Genomic DNA, 17,838 nt, shown 5'->3' on the forward strand with positions numbered 1-17,838 from the left:
GGTTCACTTTGTAGGAATTTTAACACTCTAGGCATTACGGAGAAGCAATGTAAGCAGTGGTGGGATTCAAAATAATTTAACAACCGGTTCTCTGCCCTAATGACAGGTAAAATGTGTGATTTTAGATCATTCAAACCATACACTGCTTTAAAGAAAACAGTACAACTGCATTTCTCTTTAAAAAATACAGTAAGATAAAAAGCTGAAAGGAGCCTAGAAATTAACCCAAGAGCTGCAGAAAAATTAATTAGGAATGTTACATCAAAATACATAATTAAATGAAAATAATTAAGCACAGGTATTTTTAAAAAATGTTTATTACCAAAAAACAAGGAACATTTTTTAAACATTAAAGTATTTAATGTTAATGTTAAACATTGTAAATGTTCAGTCATGCTCACATTTTAACTATTTTACATGGATGGAGGAAACTATTCCTATATGGCTGTTTTGAACCAAGATGCCGAATGTTCAAATAAATGACAACATAGCACTTCAGTAAAAGTGCAGATCTCTGCTAAACTACCTCAAGAGAGAAACAAAAATGTATAACTACAAGTACAAATCTCTCCAGTCCTTTCAGGACAATGAAATGGTAGCTCTGTTCACATGATCCGTAAGTTTGTCCAGCTTGTTGTAAGTCCTAGAGGAAAAAAAATTCTTAATTTAGTTTGCGTTTCCTGCTGCGCAGGGGTATCTTCTGTGCAGGTAAAGGCAAGCATAAGGTCCCTAATTTGTGTTCTTCAAATCCAGAGAGGTTTTTGCTTTTGCTGATCTTCAGTCTCATCGCCTTGGCAATGTCAAGTATTCTGCATTAAAAGAGAGAAAATGTCAGTTATAAAGACTGTTCTGCTCAAAGAGTTTCTTATTCTTCTAGCAGTCTTCTCTTCACAGTTTGTGACTTTGGCTTTTTCCTGTTCCTTTTCCTCTTTTGACTTGTCAGATTACAGCCATAATTTACATTGTAAACTCCTTGGGCTAAAGAATAGGGGTTTTTGCTGATGCCAGCAAACTTCTTTCCACAAAGCAAGGCAACATGCTGATTGAATCAAGAGCCTATCACATTTGAAGAAAAGCCAAACCTCAAACCAGCCTTTCTAACCAGAGGCAGTTTCTGTAAGCAGGGCAATAAAGATTAGGCTAGAAACAACACCAGAATGTTTCTTTCCTGCCTTCCTTACAGGATTAACCCTGTAAAGTGGAAAAAAACAAAAGGAGATTTCTTCTAACAACCGGTTCTCCGAATAGGTGTGAATTGACTGAATCCCACACTGAATGTAAAGTGTGGTGGGACCAAAGAGACATATGATAGGTCTCCAGTCCTAAGAACCAAACTCTCTTAATAAATAAGTCTGATTGCTATATCAACATTTATTCAGTTGTGCTGGCTAGAGATTATTATTATTATTATTATATTTGTACTGCACAGAATTACATCATTTCCCCCATAATTCACCATTGACCTCTTGCATGAAATACAGGCTATCCTTGAGTTATGGCCATAAAGGAGCAAAACTTGGATTGGTCAAAAAGTGGGTTGACTGATCTGATTTTACAATTTATTTATTTTTTTGCAGTGGTCATTCAGTGGTTTCCTATGAGGTGGTAAAACCAGAAGCAAATGCTGTCTTGGGGCAAAACTTGTCACAAAATGTGGTTATGTGGCCACTGGACACTGCAAATGGCTGCAAATATGGCCTAACTGCTAAGCACCTAAAGTGCAGTCATGTGAATACGGGGTGGGCCCAACTGTTGGAACTTCAAATCAGGGTTGTAACTACCCCCCAGACATGGGAACTTTGAATGGTCAAGGACTACCTGTATGCATAGGTCAAGCAACATAGTACTTTTTTCATCACCTGAGAGATGGGAGAGGTTGACTAAGCCTGGCTGAACTGAAATGGTAGAGGGTAAATATGTCACAATTGCAGTCAATCACTGGCCACGCTTTTCAGACCTCAAATCAGGACTTCCAAATGACACTTTAGCCTGTTCAACTACATTTATATTTATAGATGTATATTGTTTATATTGTTCACCCTCTGTCTCTCATTCTCTCTTGAACAACATTTTCAGTCAGATTTCAGCATACCGTATTTTTCAGAGTATAAGACGCACTTTTTTCCCCCTCTAAAAGAGGCTGAAAATGTGGGTGCGTTGCGTCTTATACTCCAAATGTAGCTTTTTCAAAGCTTTTTTCCAGTCCTAACGAGGCGCTTCCCGATTAGCTTGCTTTTATCATTGCTTCTCTCTCTAAAGAATAGCTGTGCTTTAGAAGCTGTTTTTTATCCCCAACACACAAAACCAGCGAATTAATGTGCTGAAGCTGACAAAACTAAGGATGCTGGCCAGATGAATACCTGGTAGGCAGAATTTTTTCTCCCTATTTTCCTCCCCCAAAACTAAGGTGTGTCTTATACTCCGGTGCATCTTATACTCTGAAAAATACAGTATTTTATAGAAACACTTAGCCTCAAGAGTACTTTCTCTTTGCATTCTGCCAAGGAGCTTAGTGGAAGCATTTACTTTATGACGCTAATCAATAACCAACTAGCAGGTCATAAAGGCCATTTCACTTGATTACAAACACTAAAAGGGTTGAGTATAAAATAGGATGCAGTCAAATGTGAGGGGAAGTTGTTGGCGAGGAAGTTCTTTCTGTCAGATGTGAAGGGGCAAGGTATAGGTAGACTTTGTTTAACGACCAAAATTGGAACCATCAACTCAGACATCAGGCAAAGCGGTCACCAATTGAAACAGCAACTAATGATGTTACTTCAGCTTTCCTTTGCTTAACAACTGCCCAAAGATTGTAAATTCAAGGATTGGCTGTAAAGTGACTGCATTGTAACTGCGAATGGTCCTTAAACAAGGCAGTCACTAAACGAGGACTACCTGCATGGCAATATGGTGATAGGAATGTAATCTGCATGCATTCAACAATTGCAGTGGGGGATGGAGCCAAGAGAATGATCAGTCTGGAGTCATTACACTCCCATGATGGTCTTAAGTCCAGCCCCTTTCGATTTCCCTTGACTCTTAATTTAGTGCTAATTTAGTGTTGATTGTTAATTGACTAGATTCTTGTGTATACTGTAGGCATGAGCAATAAGTCATCTTAACTGGAACTTAATATGTGATACCAATAGCAGCCCTCTTTAATAATCTCTGTAGGCACATATTACCAATTAGCATTCTTGATTATCTTTCCTGGCAATTTATGTGCTTTCTTGGTGTTAAAGACGTGATCTGGGATTTGATTGACATGACCTCAAAGGGACATTTCAATGAATACTTCATTGCTGAGACTTTGGGTGCTGATGCTGGATAACCAGCTGAGACAGGCTGGTTATCCAGCATCAGAACTAAGGGTCCCCTTTTCCTACCATGCAATATTGGCTCACAGGAAAAACAGCACACTGATCTTGCTAAAGTTAAATGTGTTCCAAAGACTAATTTCTAAGAGTTATATGACCTAAAGATGGGATATCCACAGCATCAGGGTACTATTTTATTTTTCTTCCAGGAATGCATGTTACCTCCTTATGTAGGACAAAACAGAATTTGTACTAAAGGACAACTTACAGTTAGGGTTCATACTTGCCATCTGCCCTGCATAGCCCTTGTTTGGCTCCTCTAGTTCAAGTTATAATCATACTTAATCTGCCCCATAGAAGATACTGAAATGAACCAGCTGTTTTTGCCTCTCCTATTCTTTGCCTTGCTATCTGTCTACTCTGGTGTTCCAGAAACAATATATACAAGACCAAGGAACTATTTTAGACATTCATTTGTTGAATTTAATCATAACGGTGTTCTTGAAAAAACAAAATCCATTAATTTTCTCACTGTTCCTAAAAATTAGGGGAAAAAATGTTTTCCCTTTTAAGGGAGAAATGTCAGCCTGATTCCCAGGAATGTTAATTACAACCCCTATAATTCCCAGCCACATGACTGCAGAACCTATTGAATGGAAGTTATGGGCATTGTGGTCTAGAATATTTGGAAGGCGTGGGAAAGCTAGTCCCAAAATAATTGGGGAGCATATGGTTTTCTAGGCACACCTCAAAAGCCAGTGACTGGAGCCCCTGAAGTTTTTAGACCCATTAGTAAGAGAATAGATAAAAAAAAATACAATTGTGCTGTTAATCATACTTGTTCTCACGTAGTTTCAGATCTCGCTGCAAGACTGTCAGATCTGTTTGAAAACGGTTAATATGCAAAGCCAGGGCTATAGCATATGCTGTTATCTTAACTTTCATTGAAGCTGAAATTAGATTTTGTATCCTGAAATACAAAATGAGAGGGGAAAAAGGATAAGAAACAAAATGATACAAAAACCATGCAACCTTGCTGCTACATATTCTTTCTACGTCCTCCAAGAAAGCAGCAAAATAAAAAAAGTCAACAAGTTTCCTATATTCCGCACAGTATTTTGTGCCAGCAGTACACAAATTCAACAGTCTGTATAATGTAAGCATCTGTTTTAGAGGCTTCATTTCGTATTCTTCTTCTTTAATTGCAACCTATGAGTGGATTGTCTATAGATGTAGACTGTGCATGGACAAGTAAAATGAAACATGGGACTCATACAAAATATACAGCATATTCCTTCAAATCAGTACTGACTCTTGGAAAATGGCTGGACCAGTCAGTCCCTGCAGTTTCCTTGGCTACATTTGGGAAGTGGTTTGCTATTGCTTCCTTCTTGGCCCAAAATCACTCAACTACTTTTATGTCCAAGGGATGACCAGGAGCACATGATCTCGTTTCTAGCCTGGTGCTTTTAACCACTTCACTAAACTGGATCCCAGGAAGCTCTTACAATTTTCAACAGTTACAGAACGGAGCTTTAAAGTTCTGTACAAAATCTTCATGCCTTACAACCATTTTTTGCCTAACAATTATCATTTACACAGTCCACAACTTTTTAACAATTCACTCAGAAAAGCCCAATTTAAAACAGCACAAAACTATTTTTATCAACAAAAATAAGGCAGCTTGAAATGGAATAAGACACTTGTTGCTTACCGTTTTATACAAACTTTTTTTTCCCTCTTAAAATGGGAGATGAAGTTTCTTAGTAAAAACAGACATAATCTTAATCCTGAACCTTGACAGGACACCAAGCTGGGAGATGGTACTCCTGAACGATGTTCCCCAATATAGTGCTTTAATGTTAAAAGGTCTGTCTTCCACAAGATTATTAAAAGCACATTAGACACAAAAATAAAAATAGCAAAAAAATTATATGAATTGTATTTTATTCCCATTGTTTCCTTATATTCTCTTTTTTAAGAACAAACATCTGTACTTTTCAGTTAATTGAAACTACAAAGGATCTCTGAGCAGTTTCTTGGTATGATCCTCTTGTATGAAATATATTTGAAATAAAGAAGGCATCTGTTTTCTATTGATTTCAAGAATTTTTCGTATGCTACTTCTGATCCCTTTTTAGGCAATGCTGTATGATTTAGCAAGTCTCCAAAGAATAATAATAAACCAATTTATTCCTATTTATAAATTTTACTAGACTAGAAACCAAAGGCCTGGGTTTTTCTTACCTGCCATTGCCGTAAGACAGTGCTGTGAAAGTTTTCACAAGCTTGTTGCTGATGATGTCTGGACACGTGGGGCCCATGGCATCTACAATTGGAAATAAAAAAGTTAGTGTTCTAAAATCCTCCAAATCTCCAATCTAAATAAGAATCAGAATGACTAGAGGAGTCTGCATTCTACAAAGTGAAGACATTGTAAACAAAGCCAATACAGACACAGAAAACATACAGAACACAAAATCTTAATATCAATTTTCATTTTAAAAACAGCAAATTACCAAACATAGCTGAGATTACAGCATGTTGGTATGGCTGCAGAAGGGAATAGAGTTCAGTAGAATCAAGAGGGGGAAGAGAACAGACTTCATTGCCCTCTTCAGAATTAAAGGATGCAGTCCCTATACATTTTAAAGAAATCTAGAACAGGGGTCTCCAATCTTGGCAACTTTAAGCCTCAAGGACTTGAACTCCCAGAATTGAAAGCTAGCTGGGGAATTCTGGGAGTTGGAAGTCCACCAGGCTTAAAGTTGCCACGTTTGGAGACCCCTGATTTAGAAGATGTATTAAACTGCCTGAAAATTATACAAATCAAATTACATTAGCCTTTCTCCATACAGAGTGCCTGAGGTGATCTGGCCTCCATTTCCAGCTAACTGAAATTTCTAGGAATTGGACTTCAGTACATAGGGAAGGCAAAAATAACCACTTACCTTTTCTGGTTTAATTTAAGGATTAGGCACTCTTCTGTAATGAGAGCCAATGTGGTGCAGTAGTTAAGGTTTTGGACTAGGACTGGGAAATCCTGATTCAAATCCTCTTCAGCTAGGGAAGACTAATGGCTGATTTTGAGACAATTCCTCTTTCTCTATCCATTCTACCTCACAAATTCGTTGTGGAGAGAAACAGGAGGAGGAACATTGTGTACAACTCAGCTCCTGGAGGACATACAGTATATAAGCCAAATAAATAATCAAAAATATACTTGGTATCAGAGAGGGAAAAGATGCTTACGTTTCTTTTTAACAACTTTTTGGGAGTTCAGCTTGACAAGACAGTCAAAAAACCAGAGGCAACGTGCTTTGTGATCGTAACTCTTCTCATCCAAAGGCATAGATTTAAGTCCATCCAAGACAAAGGAACAATAGCTAAGCAAGAGATCAAAGATTTATCTTACAACTCGAAAAGCAGTTAGGAAGTAGCTAGCAAGAGCTGCAATATCAGTTGCTGTAAGTTGACAAAATTCTGTGTGGATTGAAAGCAATCAAGTTTATATTAACAGAAATCATCTCCCTTTCAATGGAAAACAGCACAATCCATACCAGTAGTAGTCAACCTGGTCCCTACCACCCACTAGTGGGCATTTCAGCTTTCATGGTGGGCAATAGGGGTTTTGTCTGATACTGAAGCACTTTCCTTTTTTTTAATTTAATTGACTTTTTTTTAAAAATCACAGCATTATTTAAAAACATTTTCATTAGGTTTTCATAAAATTCCCCATGACAATTTAAATTTCTGAAAATATACTATTTGTATCGCCCACGCATAAGTTTAGTTCATGTTACGTAAGTGAAACTAAATGGCGCTGTAGTGCAACCGCAAACAAAAGAGCCTCGTCCCAGAATAGCTCACGCATCTCCCCGCACACCACCCAGCTGTAACAGACAAGCAGAGCTGGTAGCCAGCGCCCCCCTCCAAACTCAATCCACAACGCATTACTGGGGAACCAGTGAGAGGTTAGAAAATTTTACTACTAACAGAGATACAAAAGTGGGCGGTAGGTATAAAAAGGTTGACTACCCCTGATCTATACTATGTATTATCTGCTTCAGTGTATATTTTGCTCAGATTTAAACAGGTAGATCCTCAACCTGTATTTCTGGGCTAGGAGTATTGTTAACAGTAGATGTATGTTCTTCCTCTTTTTCCTTTTCTTCTCTTTGCAGCTCAAGACGTAACCAGTGCTAATAATTCCTTCTTTTATACACTTAGAAGTGTACATCCTACCCACATACCCATCTAAAGGCATGTTCCCCACCCCCAAAAAAATTAAAAGGTGGGGAGCGATAGCTGAGAAGCGGTTGATTTGTTTTGCATACAATAGGACCCATGTTTAGTCTACAGGTAGTCCTTGATTTACGACCACAATTAAGCCCAAAATTTATGTTGCTGAGTGAGAAATTTGTTAACTGAGTTTTGCCCCATTTTATGACTTTTCTTGTCACATTTATTAATTGAATCACGGCAGTTGTTAAAATTAATAACCTGGTTGTTAAGTGAATCTGGTTTCCCCTGTTGAGTTTGCTTGTCAGGTTGCAAAAAGTGATCACATGATCCCAGGACACCACAACCACCATAAAGATGAGTCGGCTGCCAAGCATCTGAACATAAATCATGTGACCAATGGGGATGCTGCAATGCCTTAAGTATGAAAAATGGTCATAAGTCACTTTTTTCAGTGTCATTGTAACTTCAAACGGTCATTAAGTGAACTCTTGTAAGCCGAGGACTATCTGTACAGGAAAGACTAGCTGGAAAGAGGTCCATCTGAAATTGTGGAGAATTCTTTCCATTCAGAGAATGGATAATATACTGAGCTAAGCAGACAGATTCTTTTATTTTGGATACGGGCAACCTCTTACTTTCTTAAAAACATCCTAGAAAGGATGACTGTGCATATACTGAATTTCAGATGATACATGATACTACAATAATAAAATCATAAAAACTATTTTCTTTTCACTTGGGGCAGACACGAGGTCAAAGTGGAAGACCTTAGAAACATTTCTGACGCTAATTCCACAAAATAATATCGCAAAAGATAAACCATATATGCCATTTGACAGCCTTCATTAGAATGTGCAAAGCACCTCAAAGCAAAAAGCCACAGAGGATTTGCATTACATCTGAATGGCTATTCACACATGAAGATTCACCTATCACTTGATATTTCAGTCTTCGGTTCCTTCTTTACAAAATTAACTGCTAATTATATTTCTATTTTAAATAATGTAAAGACTATATTAATAATACTTTGCCCTGAATTGTATTTGAAAGATCTTTACCTTTTCTCTTCAGTCATCTTGAGAATGTCAGCTGCGGTTATGTTCATGAAAACTGCAGCTGGAGCCTGAAGTGCCTCATATTCAGCAGGTGAAATGACTGGAGATACGTTTAGGATGTTTTAGAGTAAATGATGGTGTGAACTGCACAAATGTTTTCCTAGCCGTCTCCAGCTTGGAATCCTCTAAATTTGTTGGGCATATAACTTCCAATGTTGTAATAACATTGTAATAACTTCCAATGTTGTAATAACAAGTTGTAATAAGTTGTAATAACAAACATATCACAGTGCCATTATTCTAATGAACACTTAATTCCCACAGCACTGTCTCATATCTCATCTTCTCATCTTCCTTATTGTCTTCTCCTATTGGTTTCTTATGATTTATCAATTGTTGCTTGTTTGTAACTTATTGTAACAATGACCTATTACTTGCTGTTTATATATACATTGTGAGCTTATGAATCAGAGACTAATTCCTTGTGTGTCCGATCACACCTGGCCAATAAATAATTCTCTTCTCCCCTCCGCTCTCCCCTCTCTCCTATCCTTTTTCTATATCAGAAGTTATAGGGTTAGGGAAGACTACTCAACTTGTTCTTAGAATCTCAGCAAGATTTAAGATGATAACATATATTCAGGAGAGAAGGATTTAGAATGAACGTGTCAGTGATGCAGCAAATAAAGGAGAATATATCAGGTCAGATTTTTTTGGAAATGAAGAAATACATCACCTTTGTTGTCCAACTCTGCTCTGTGACTATGATAAAATTCTCTCCCCCTTTCTTGTGTAGGATAAGATTTTCCAAAGGCATTTGAGTAAGGTAACAATTCTGGGGCAACTGTTTCCTTTCCCTAACTCCCTGCACCAATGGTTTTTAGATACTCTGGTTGTATGTACAACATATTCACAATAGACCTCATGGTCTCTCTCCTCCATGTGCACTTCAATAATGAGGGGCATACTTTTTTCTTTAATATTCTCCATTCTCTCAAACATCATTCTGCTTATAAAGGATACTATCTTCAAACTTGTAGACGTCCTCTGGATTTTTAGCATCTTCATGGCAGGGAGGAAGAACCAAGGAGACATCAGTTTTCTCATCTTCTGCTGCATCATGAACCAATGCTTTGAAAACAAATAAAAAAGGAGATACTTTGTTTATTTAACAGGATGTTTATTTGAAAAAAGTTAATGCCATAATCATTAAAGAGTCTTTCTCAACTTTCTCTGTATTTGTTGGAATATATATAGTTCCCATCATTTTATACTGCCTTACTGTACCGACATTCAGAAAACAGCTTAGAACAAACTATTCCAATTAAAGCACTGAAACAAAAGTAAAGTAAAATAATATGAAATAACATGAATGTACGAGATGCTTACTAAGCAACCCCTAAGAATATTGGCAACATATTAGTTGGAAGAAAGGATGTAAATAAAAATTATGAATAAACAAAACTGTGCAAATGCTTTTCAGAAAGGGGAGAGGAAAGAATTTAGGGTTCTCCTAAAGAGGGAAAGAGAGAATGCCAGGTATAATTTTCCTGGGATGAAAATTCCGAAATGAAAGTAAGGGATACAAGATCTGTATATTATCAATTTCTATGCATTGTTAGCTAATCACCAATGCTGGTTGGAGGACTCTAAAATGAGAGCCACAATCTAACACATGGAGAAACACCCCAGTTTGGAAAGGCACAGAAGTAAGTTAAATAAATAAAGATATGTAATTCAGCCACTTACAGTAGTGGCCAAAATTGTGGAAACCTTTTGGGAAAAGTATATTTTCTAAAACTAGCTAATAACGCCACTTTTTTTTTAGTAGTACCATAAAATTATATATCAATGGAAAGATAATTTAATCAAGAATGCAATGCATTCTTGATGTAATGCAATAACTTTAATGAAGGATTTGCTATTAGAATAGCAGTTACAGTATAAAGAAGAAAAGTGAAACATGTAGAAAAAATGAGAAATACAAAAATTATCACCATAGAAAAAATGAGATATACAAAAATTATCACGTCAGTTAATACTTAGTTGGGTAACCTTTAGCATGAACTGCCTTACAATGTCTTCCTAAGGACTGAACCAAGTCTTTTAGTTCTGCAGCTGTTATAATGTGAAACCAAGATTGAATGATTGCTTCTATTAACTGGGTTTTATTGCTGGGTCGCTTCTGACTAATAAGTTTCTTTAGTCAGCTCCATAGATTTTCAGTTGGGTTAATTCTATTCCAGCAATGGAATATGATTATCTTGAAACTCCAAAAAAAAAAAAGTAGTGTTATTAGGCATCAAACCTCAAAAATACACTTTTCCTAAAAGGTTTCCACAATTTTGGCCACCACTATGAAGATAACTGAAGATACAAAGGATTTTATTGTTTATTTTTGAAAAGATGTGGTAGTTGCAGGGGTGTTGTAGGATACCAGAATTTGAGGCATAAGGAGGGAAAATCCAACCTGTAATTTTAAAAGAACCAACAAGAAAATAGGAAATTGAAAGATACTAAAATATTCTACATTGAATTACATTGGAATATATTTTTTTAAAAAGTAAGCAGCAATACTGAGCCATTTAACAAAAAATTAAAACAATAGTAGCAAATATCTGAAATGGTCAAGCAATATAAAGAATTTAGAAAGAAGTCACATTGGTTCAAATAATGGAAAGAAAATTATTAGTAGGCTGCACAGATGAGAATCATATAAAGGTAAATGGCAGGATAGAGATAATTTTAGCATTTAATAATTATTTTTAGACAGATGAGACTCATTAGCATGCAATGTTGTCCCTTTATGATTACGCTCAAAATAACCAGCAATACACTTCTCCATTACATTAAAAAGAGAGATCTTATGATTGGTTTACAGCTCCAATTCTTTATTTCATGGCTCTTATACCTACCAGCAACACCTTTTGTCTCTATGACATCTTCCGCAGCTTTAATCACTGCTTTATTTAATACCTCCTTTCTGACTTCATTCATTCTCCGAGAATTCAAGGCTTTTCTCTGCTTGTTGGTTCCAAAGGCTTCAATGCAGAGATCTACCTGTAAATTATCAAGAGATTGCTATATAAGCCACAAAGTGCTACTCCTACTGGGCACTCTTGCAGGGGAAATTTCAATCAGGTTTGCTAGAAAGCTGCTCATTCTGGATTTTAAATGGGAACCAACTTTATACTGCACACGTATCTGCTGCTGTAAGCAGAACCAGGATAAAGTTGTGGATGAAGCAATGATAAAATTCTATTTACATTATCTTTAAATGCAATAAAAGTTATGTTAAGACATAGTAAATGACACACAAGTATTTAATATTTCTTCCCTTTGTGAAATTTATACTTTCATACACATGTCCATAAAATTCAGTGGCAGCTTTGGGATACACTTCACCGAAATTATAGAATGTACTATTATTTAATTACAGCCAAATATCCTAGAAAGGTTTCATTTGGGGGAAAAGATCCTATTTTTCAGTGGGGTGATCTTGTTGTTTTTTCTTTTACCATTACCATTTTACCATTTGTATTGCTATTATTAACAATTTGGTTACCAAAAAAATAAGAGAAAAATACAGTGTTGATAATTCACAAAGTGCCAACATGAAAACAATGCATACTGTACAGGGAGTTGCGTGAATTAATTTTTAAACTCCTATTCTGGGGGTTTGGGGTCACAATGTTTTCAAGTGGAGACCTGAAGCTAAAGGATCAATGAGATGAACCCTAAAGTTAATTCTGAATAAGAAGTTCCTCCGATGGGATTCTTTCTTATCAACAACAGATATTTTACAAGCCACTTTCATCAGTGTTATCCAAAAACATACCTAATCTGGAGAAGCTGGAAAGTGACCAATTACAGTACAGGTAGTTCTCACTTAACAATGCTAATTGGAATCAGAAGCGCCATTGTTAAGAGATAAAGTTGTAAGCTGAAAAATCATGTGACTGCACTGCTTAGTGACAACGGTTCCAGCTGTCCCAGCTGCTATTGTTAAATGAGGCCTTCATGTGACCATCACTTCTGACTTCCTGCTGGCTTCCCATTGACTTTGCTTGTGGGAATCTGGCAGGAAAGGTCACAAATCCTAATCACGTGAGAATGCTGGGCCAGCTACAAGTATGATGACCAGTTGTAACTATCATTATTGTCATAAGTTTGAACCGTCACTGAACAAGTGGAGGTTAAATGAGCAGCACCTATATAAAAAGGATATGCTCCAAGATTGAGCAATGGTCTCCCATCAAACTAGATTCGTTACTTAAGGAAATGAATCATATGGAATGACCTCAGCATGGATTTAGACAAACTAGAAATGACTAATGAGAGGAGATGAAATATCAATAGAATTTAAAGACTGTGTTCAAGTTTCCATTTTTGAATTACGCTGGACTGAAACTGTTATCACTGACAGATAATTAATTAATTACCCGTATTTAAGAATGGTAAATGTGCCAAAATTGTAGCAAAGAGAAACCACAAAGAGAAATAGTCCACAATAAGGACATTTTTAAAAATAGGGCTGAAATGTACCCCAACACTACTACCATTTACATGGCAAATCTAAATAAATAAATCAAAAAGCCTTTTAATGCAGCAAGGTATCAAAATACATTTTCCAATCATAGCATCCTAGTTGTTTGACATACCTTCTCTCTATAGGATTTAGCCAAATATTCTGACAGGTCATTATCTACTACATCATCTGTTAAGAAAAACAACAGAAGAAATAAAGCAAAATCAAAATCAACAAGACTCCTGATTAAGCCATTCATCTATCATGCCAATCGAACAGTATTAAAGCACTCTTGGAAAGAAGATATATTAGCTATCTATTATCAACACATTCTTTTAAATTCTTCCGATCAAAGATTATTATGTATGATAGGTAGTAGGTGCTGTGTTAGTGCATGGCAGATAAATCTGATAGCATCTTTTCAGTCACAAATGTTATTAAAATCACGAGCTTTCTTTCATCAAGCAAGGTAATTTTCAAATCCTGACCAAGAGATGGGAACAAATTCAGAAAAAAACTCCAAATGCAGTACATCCTTCCAGGTATTTACTATTTCCAAACACAGTTTGGGGATTAAAGTTTTAAAATGTTAAATATTCCTTTCAATAGAAAACTAGCGCTTTAGGAAAACTTGAATTGAACCTACTCTGTGGGTTGCCTTCTAGAGTTTGGGAGTATTTGGTACAGTAGACCACTTAATTCCATTTGTATTCTGAAAAACTACAACAGAATGAGCACTGTGTCTAATGTTCTTGTTAAACGTTCAGTAAGCTCTGTGTGAATCAATACCTTGTATCAATACAATCAATATCTCCCAGGTCCTACATAGGAAAAAACCAATATGAAGCAGTAAATAACTTTTATTGATTGATGGCTGTGTATAAAAAAAGGGCACCCTCAAGAAGTGCACTGGTTTCTGAACTGTCTTAAGTTATTTATACAAAAATTAAAGAGGGAAAAATAAGTAAATATTTTCTGAGTCCCGGTAACCATGCCAACAATTAAAATTAAAAAAAAAACACCACATGCTTTACCTACCTGAAATTAATGGCTGCAAGTTGAACAATTCTGCATTGTAGACCTCCATTTCCCCAGAGGGTTCATCTAAAACACCGACAAAATATCTAATGGAAGAGATGGTGTTCAGTAGTTTTTCTCTTTCATTTTAGAAGTATTTAGAATGGCTAGTCTGACTTCAGAAGACTCAGAAATAGCATTTTCCAACATAATGTTTTTTTAAAAAACCCTTACAACTTTCTTTATACCTCTTAAAAGTGTAATAGAAGATTTCCCATGTAGATGTGGAGGGTAGACGAGAAGTAGAAGGGACAAAGACAGAAAATTACAAATTAGGCTCAGTTTGCAAAATATTGGATGTAGCACATCAGATTTTGCCACTTTAGCAATAAGAAGTAAATTCATTTGCATTTAGTGTCTTCCTTCTTTCCTTTCCTCCCTTCTCTTCCCTTCCGTGTTACTTTAAAAAAAAATGTAATAGTACTTTAAAATTTTTATGAAGTCTCTAAGATTATTTGAAGGCTGAACTGGATAGGAATTTAGGTCTCCTTTCCCCCAGTTTACTAAATCAACTCTACTACTGTAGCTCCATTAGAACCAAATGTTATTCAACTCTTCCTTGATTTGTCATTCACACCACAAACTCTCCGTGAATTCAGGAGGGTGGGGGAGATGCCTTTGAGATAGTTTTGACCCCTGGCAACTGCCTGGACAAGTCCATTCAATTTTCTTGGCAAGATTTTAGAAGTAGTTTTCTTCACTGCTTCCTTCTTAGGGCTGAGAGTGTGTGACCCAGCCTGATCGTTTGGACCTTAAGAGTTCAAGGTCTCCCCGTTTCTAGCCAGATGCCTTAACCACTAAGGAACATCAAAGTGGCTCTTTATGTGACTTATACTTATTTTTTCCCCTCCTTTTACGTCTTCTACAGGTAGTCCTCGGCTTATCACCACAATTGAGCCCAAAATTTATGTTGTGAACATTTGTTAAGGGAGCTTTGCCCCATTTTACAACCTTTCTTGTCACAGTTGTTTAATGAACCACTGCAGTTGTTAAATTAGTAACATGGTTGTTAAGTGAATCTGGCTTCCCCATTGACTTTGCTTGTCAGAAGGTCACCACAAGGTGACACTGCAACCGTCATAAATATGAACCAGTTGCCAAGCATCTGAATTCTGGTCACATGACCACGGAAATGCTGCAGTGTGTGAATAAGTGTGTTATTCACATAAGTGTGAAAACGATCATAAGCCACTTTTTTCTGTTGTAACTTTGAATGGTTACTAAATGAATGGTTGCAAGTTGAGGACTACCTGTACTTTAAACTGTTAATTTGACTGTATTGATTGAGATAGCATATACTGTACCTCTTACAAATAAAATTTCAAAACTTAAAAAAATGCAATAGACAATTACCATAAAAGAAAACAAAAGTATTTGTTCTATTCTGAACAAACAGAAGCCTCACTGTAATATATTTTCAGACATGCATTATGATTTGCTTTCAAGTCCCATCAATCTTCAAAAGAGACTGTCTTATTTATCACTTTGAATCACAAAATCATAACACTGAGAGGAACTCAATACTGTTATTCTGCAGCTATTAATGCTTGGCTAATTCTGGCTTGCTAATGAAAGCAAATATATTTGTATATATTTATATATAAATTAAATAAATAATATTTGATACATTCGTGGGTTTTTGAGATATAAACATATTCATTATACCTGCAAAGAGTATTGCATTTTAGGGCTCCTGCACCAAAGTTATTTCCTACATAAGACAGCCGATCTGTTTCTGCATTCTGAATGGGGGAAAAAAAAGCAATAAGCTACGGATGCTGGTTTTCTAGGTAAAGGCATTTTCCAGAAGGTTTTCCCACTTTATCCTAAGATATCCCAGGCATGAATTTATTACAATGTATAAATAAATGCCAAGTAAGCAGATCTATAGTCTCCTCTAATATTTCCCACTTCTCCCAGTTAAATGTTTACTAAGCCCAGCTATATAAGTTGAGCTTACTGATTATACTCATTAGAAACTGTCCATTATTTTTAATTAAAATATCCTGAAAGCAATGCAATATATATATAAGGTCACGCAGATAAACAAGAAAAATAGAGAACTCTTTTCTTTGCCTGTGATATTTTATTAATTGCTTTTGACCCTAGGTACCTACACATCTCTAAGCTTTTTATTTTGCTATCATTTTTTGGAATTGTATATTGTATACTAAAATTTTACATATCAACTGACTTTTGACTCTGTATGTTTTAGGCAGACATTATTACATTTTAATTCTGTAAATTACATTGCGTGCATTAATTATATATTATTTTTAAAAAAATATAATTTCCACAAAAAGCTACCAGAGGTATTCAATTCAAAAGTGAGAATTTGATACCAGCAATTATAACTTCATTTCTACATGATGGTAAAATAAGGCTAATGGTTAAATGGTTTCTTCTATTATTTAATATGTATGGACATACTAAGAAGACTTTCAGACTTACTACTCACATATGCAACTAACCCTTATATGCCCAATAAATTATACCAAAACTACTAGGCAGTGAAAATACATGATCATGAACAGTTTTTATTTTATATATCTCAAACATGTATGCACTTTTAACGGTTCCAGTTGTACAGTTTCTTAAAGTTATGTACTGATTCACACAAATTCCTTGTGTGCCCAATCACACTTGGCCAATAAAAAATTCTATTCCTATTCCATTCTATTCTGAAGCAGCTAAAATTCTCAGACCCTAGACTTGGCTTTATATAATAGTGGAATGACAAGAAGCAATTTGAAAAGATCTTCCATTCCTTGGATTTATAAAAGATAAACCTTCATCTATGTGAGATCAATTCCCCGCAAAGCAGACACCTTAAAGGGAAATTAGACTTACGGAAATTGGAAATATGAACTTCAATATAGACATGAGTCATTGCACTGCCTGATGATGAAGCCTTAAGTTTCATAAAGGAGGCACACTTCTATTCAGCATGCATATCATAAATGTAACCAACATATTTAAGTATATTACATATTTAACATAGATTACATATTAAACATATTTAAATGAACACAAAAGCACGGGACGAGTTTGTAATTACCACAATTGTATAATTCTTCTTTCTGGGATTATTGATGTCTTTGCTTCTGTACAAAGTGAAATTCATATTTTCAGGATTCTTCAATTTCCCATTTGTAAACTGAACTGAAATTGAACAGCAAGAAAACGAAAAAGTCGAGGACTACCTGTACATTCACTGCGCCTGATCAAGAGCACACCCCGCCTCCCTTTCCTCCTTACTGTCTCTGATCACTCAGTTGGAGGAATCGGAAACTTTACTCCTTTCCTCGCGTACCACCATCCCCATCACGCTGCCCATGCCGGCTCTCCTGCAGGACTCCCGGCGTGCAAAGCCAAAATGCAATAAAACTGAACGGAACAAGAGCCCTGAAGGAGTCACAGCCACAACGCGACAAATGCCTTTTCTCCACGGGAAGTCTCACCTAGCGGAGCGCTCTGCCCCTCCTGGGGATCTCCCCGGTAGATCCACCGAACCTCCCCCGCCATGGCAGAAACACGCCGTGACCGCCGCCACCGCCGCCAGATCCCCGGAAGAGGCGGACTCAGATAAAGTCCTGGCCACACCTCCTTTCCTGGC

The 17,838-nt window shown here is 36.4% G+C and overlaps 1 protein-coding gene across 2 annotated transcripts; it reads right to left on the reverse strand.

The window, feature by feature from the left end:
* Window positions 1-299: 299 nt before the first annotated feature.
* Window positions 300-17,795, reverse strand: POLR1E (RNA polymerase I subunit E). Of its 2 annotated transcripts, XM_058172416.1 has the most exons (12): window positions 17,684-17,795; window positions 17,281-17,384; window positions 15,888-15,964; window positions 14,184-14,269; window positions 13,279-13,334; window positions 11,533-11,677; window positions 9,641-9,748; window positions 8,621-8,717; window positions 6,570-6,703; window positions 5,565-5,646; window positions 4,156-4,287; window positions 300-809 (listed from the first exon to the last, which is right to left on the reverse strand). In XM_058172416.1, exons 1-12 carry the CDS (start codon window positions 17,745-17,747, stop codon window positions 662-664), a joined length of 1,233 nt encoding a protein of 410 aa, XP_058028399.1. In that variant the 5' UTR covers window positions 17,748-17,795; the 3' UTR covers window positions 300-661. The 2 variants fall into 2 exon arrangements, with proteins under 2 accessions (XP_058028399.1, XP_058028400.1); XM_058172417.1 differs by lacking the exon at window positions 17,281-17,384 and having other exon boundaries at window positions 17,684-17,770.
* Window positions 17,796-17,838: the final 43 nt, after the last annotated feature.

Source organism: Ahaetulla prasina, chromosome 2 (assembly GCF_028640845.1).
Source record: "Ahaetulla prasina isolate Xishuangbanna chromosome 2, ASM2864084v1, whole genome shotgun sequence".
NCBI lineage: Eukaryota > Metazoa > Chordata > Lepidosauria > Squamata > Colubridae > Ahaetulla > Ahaetulla prasina.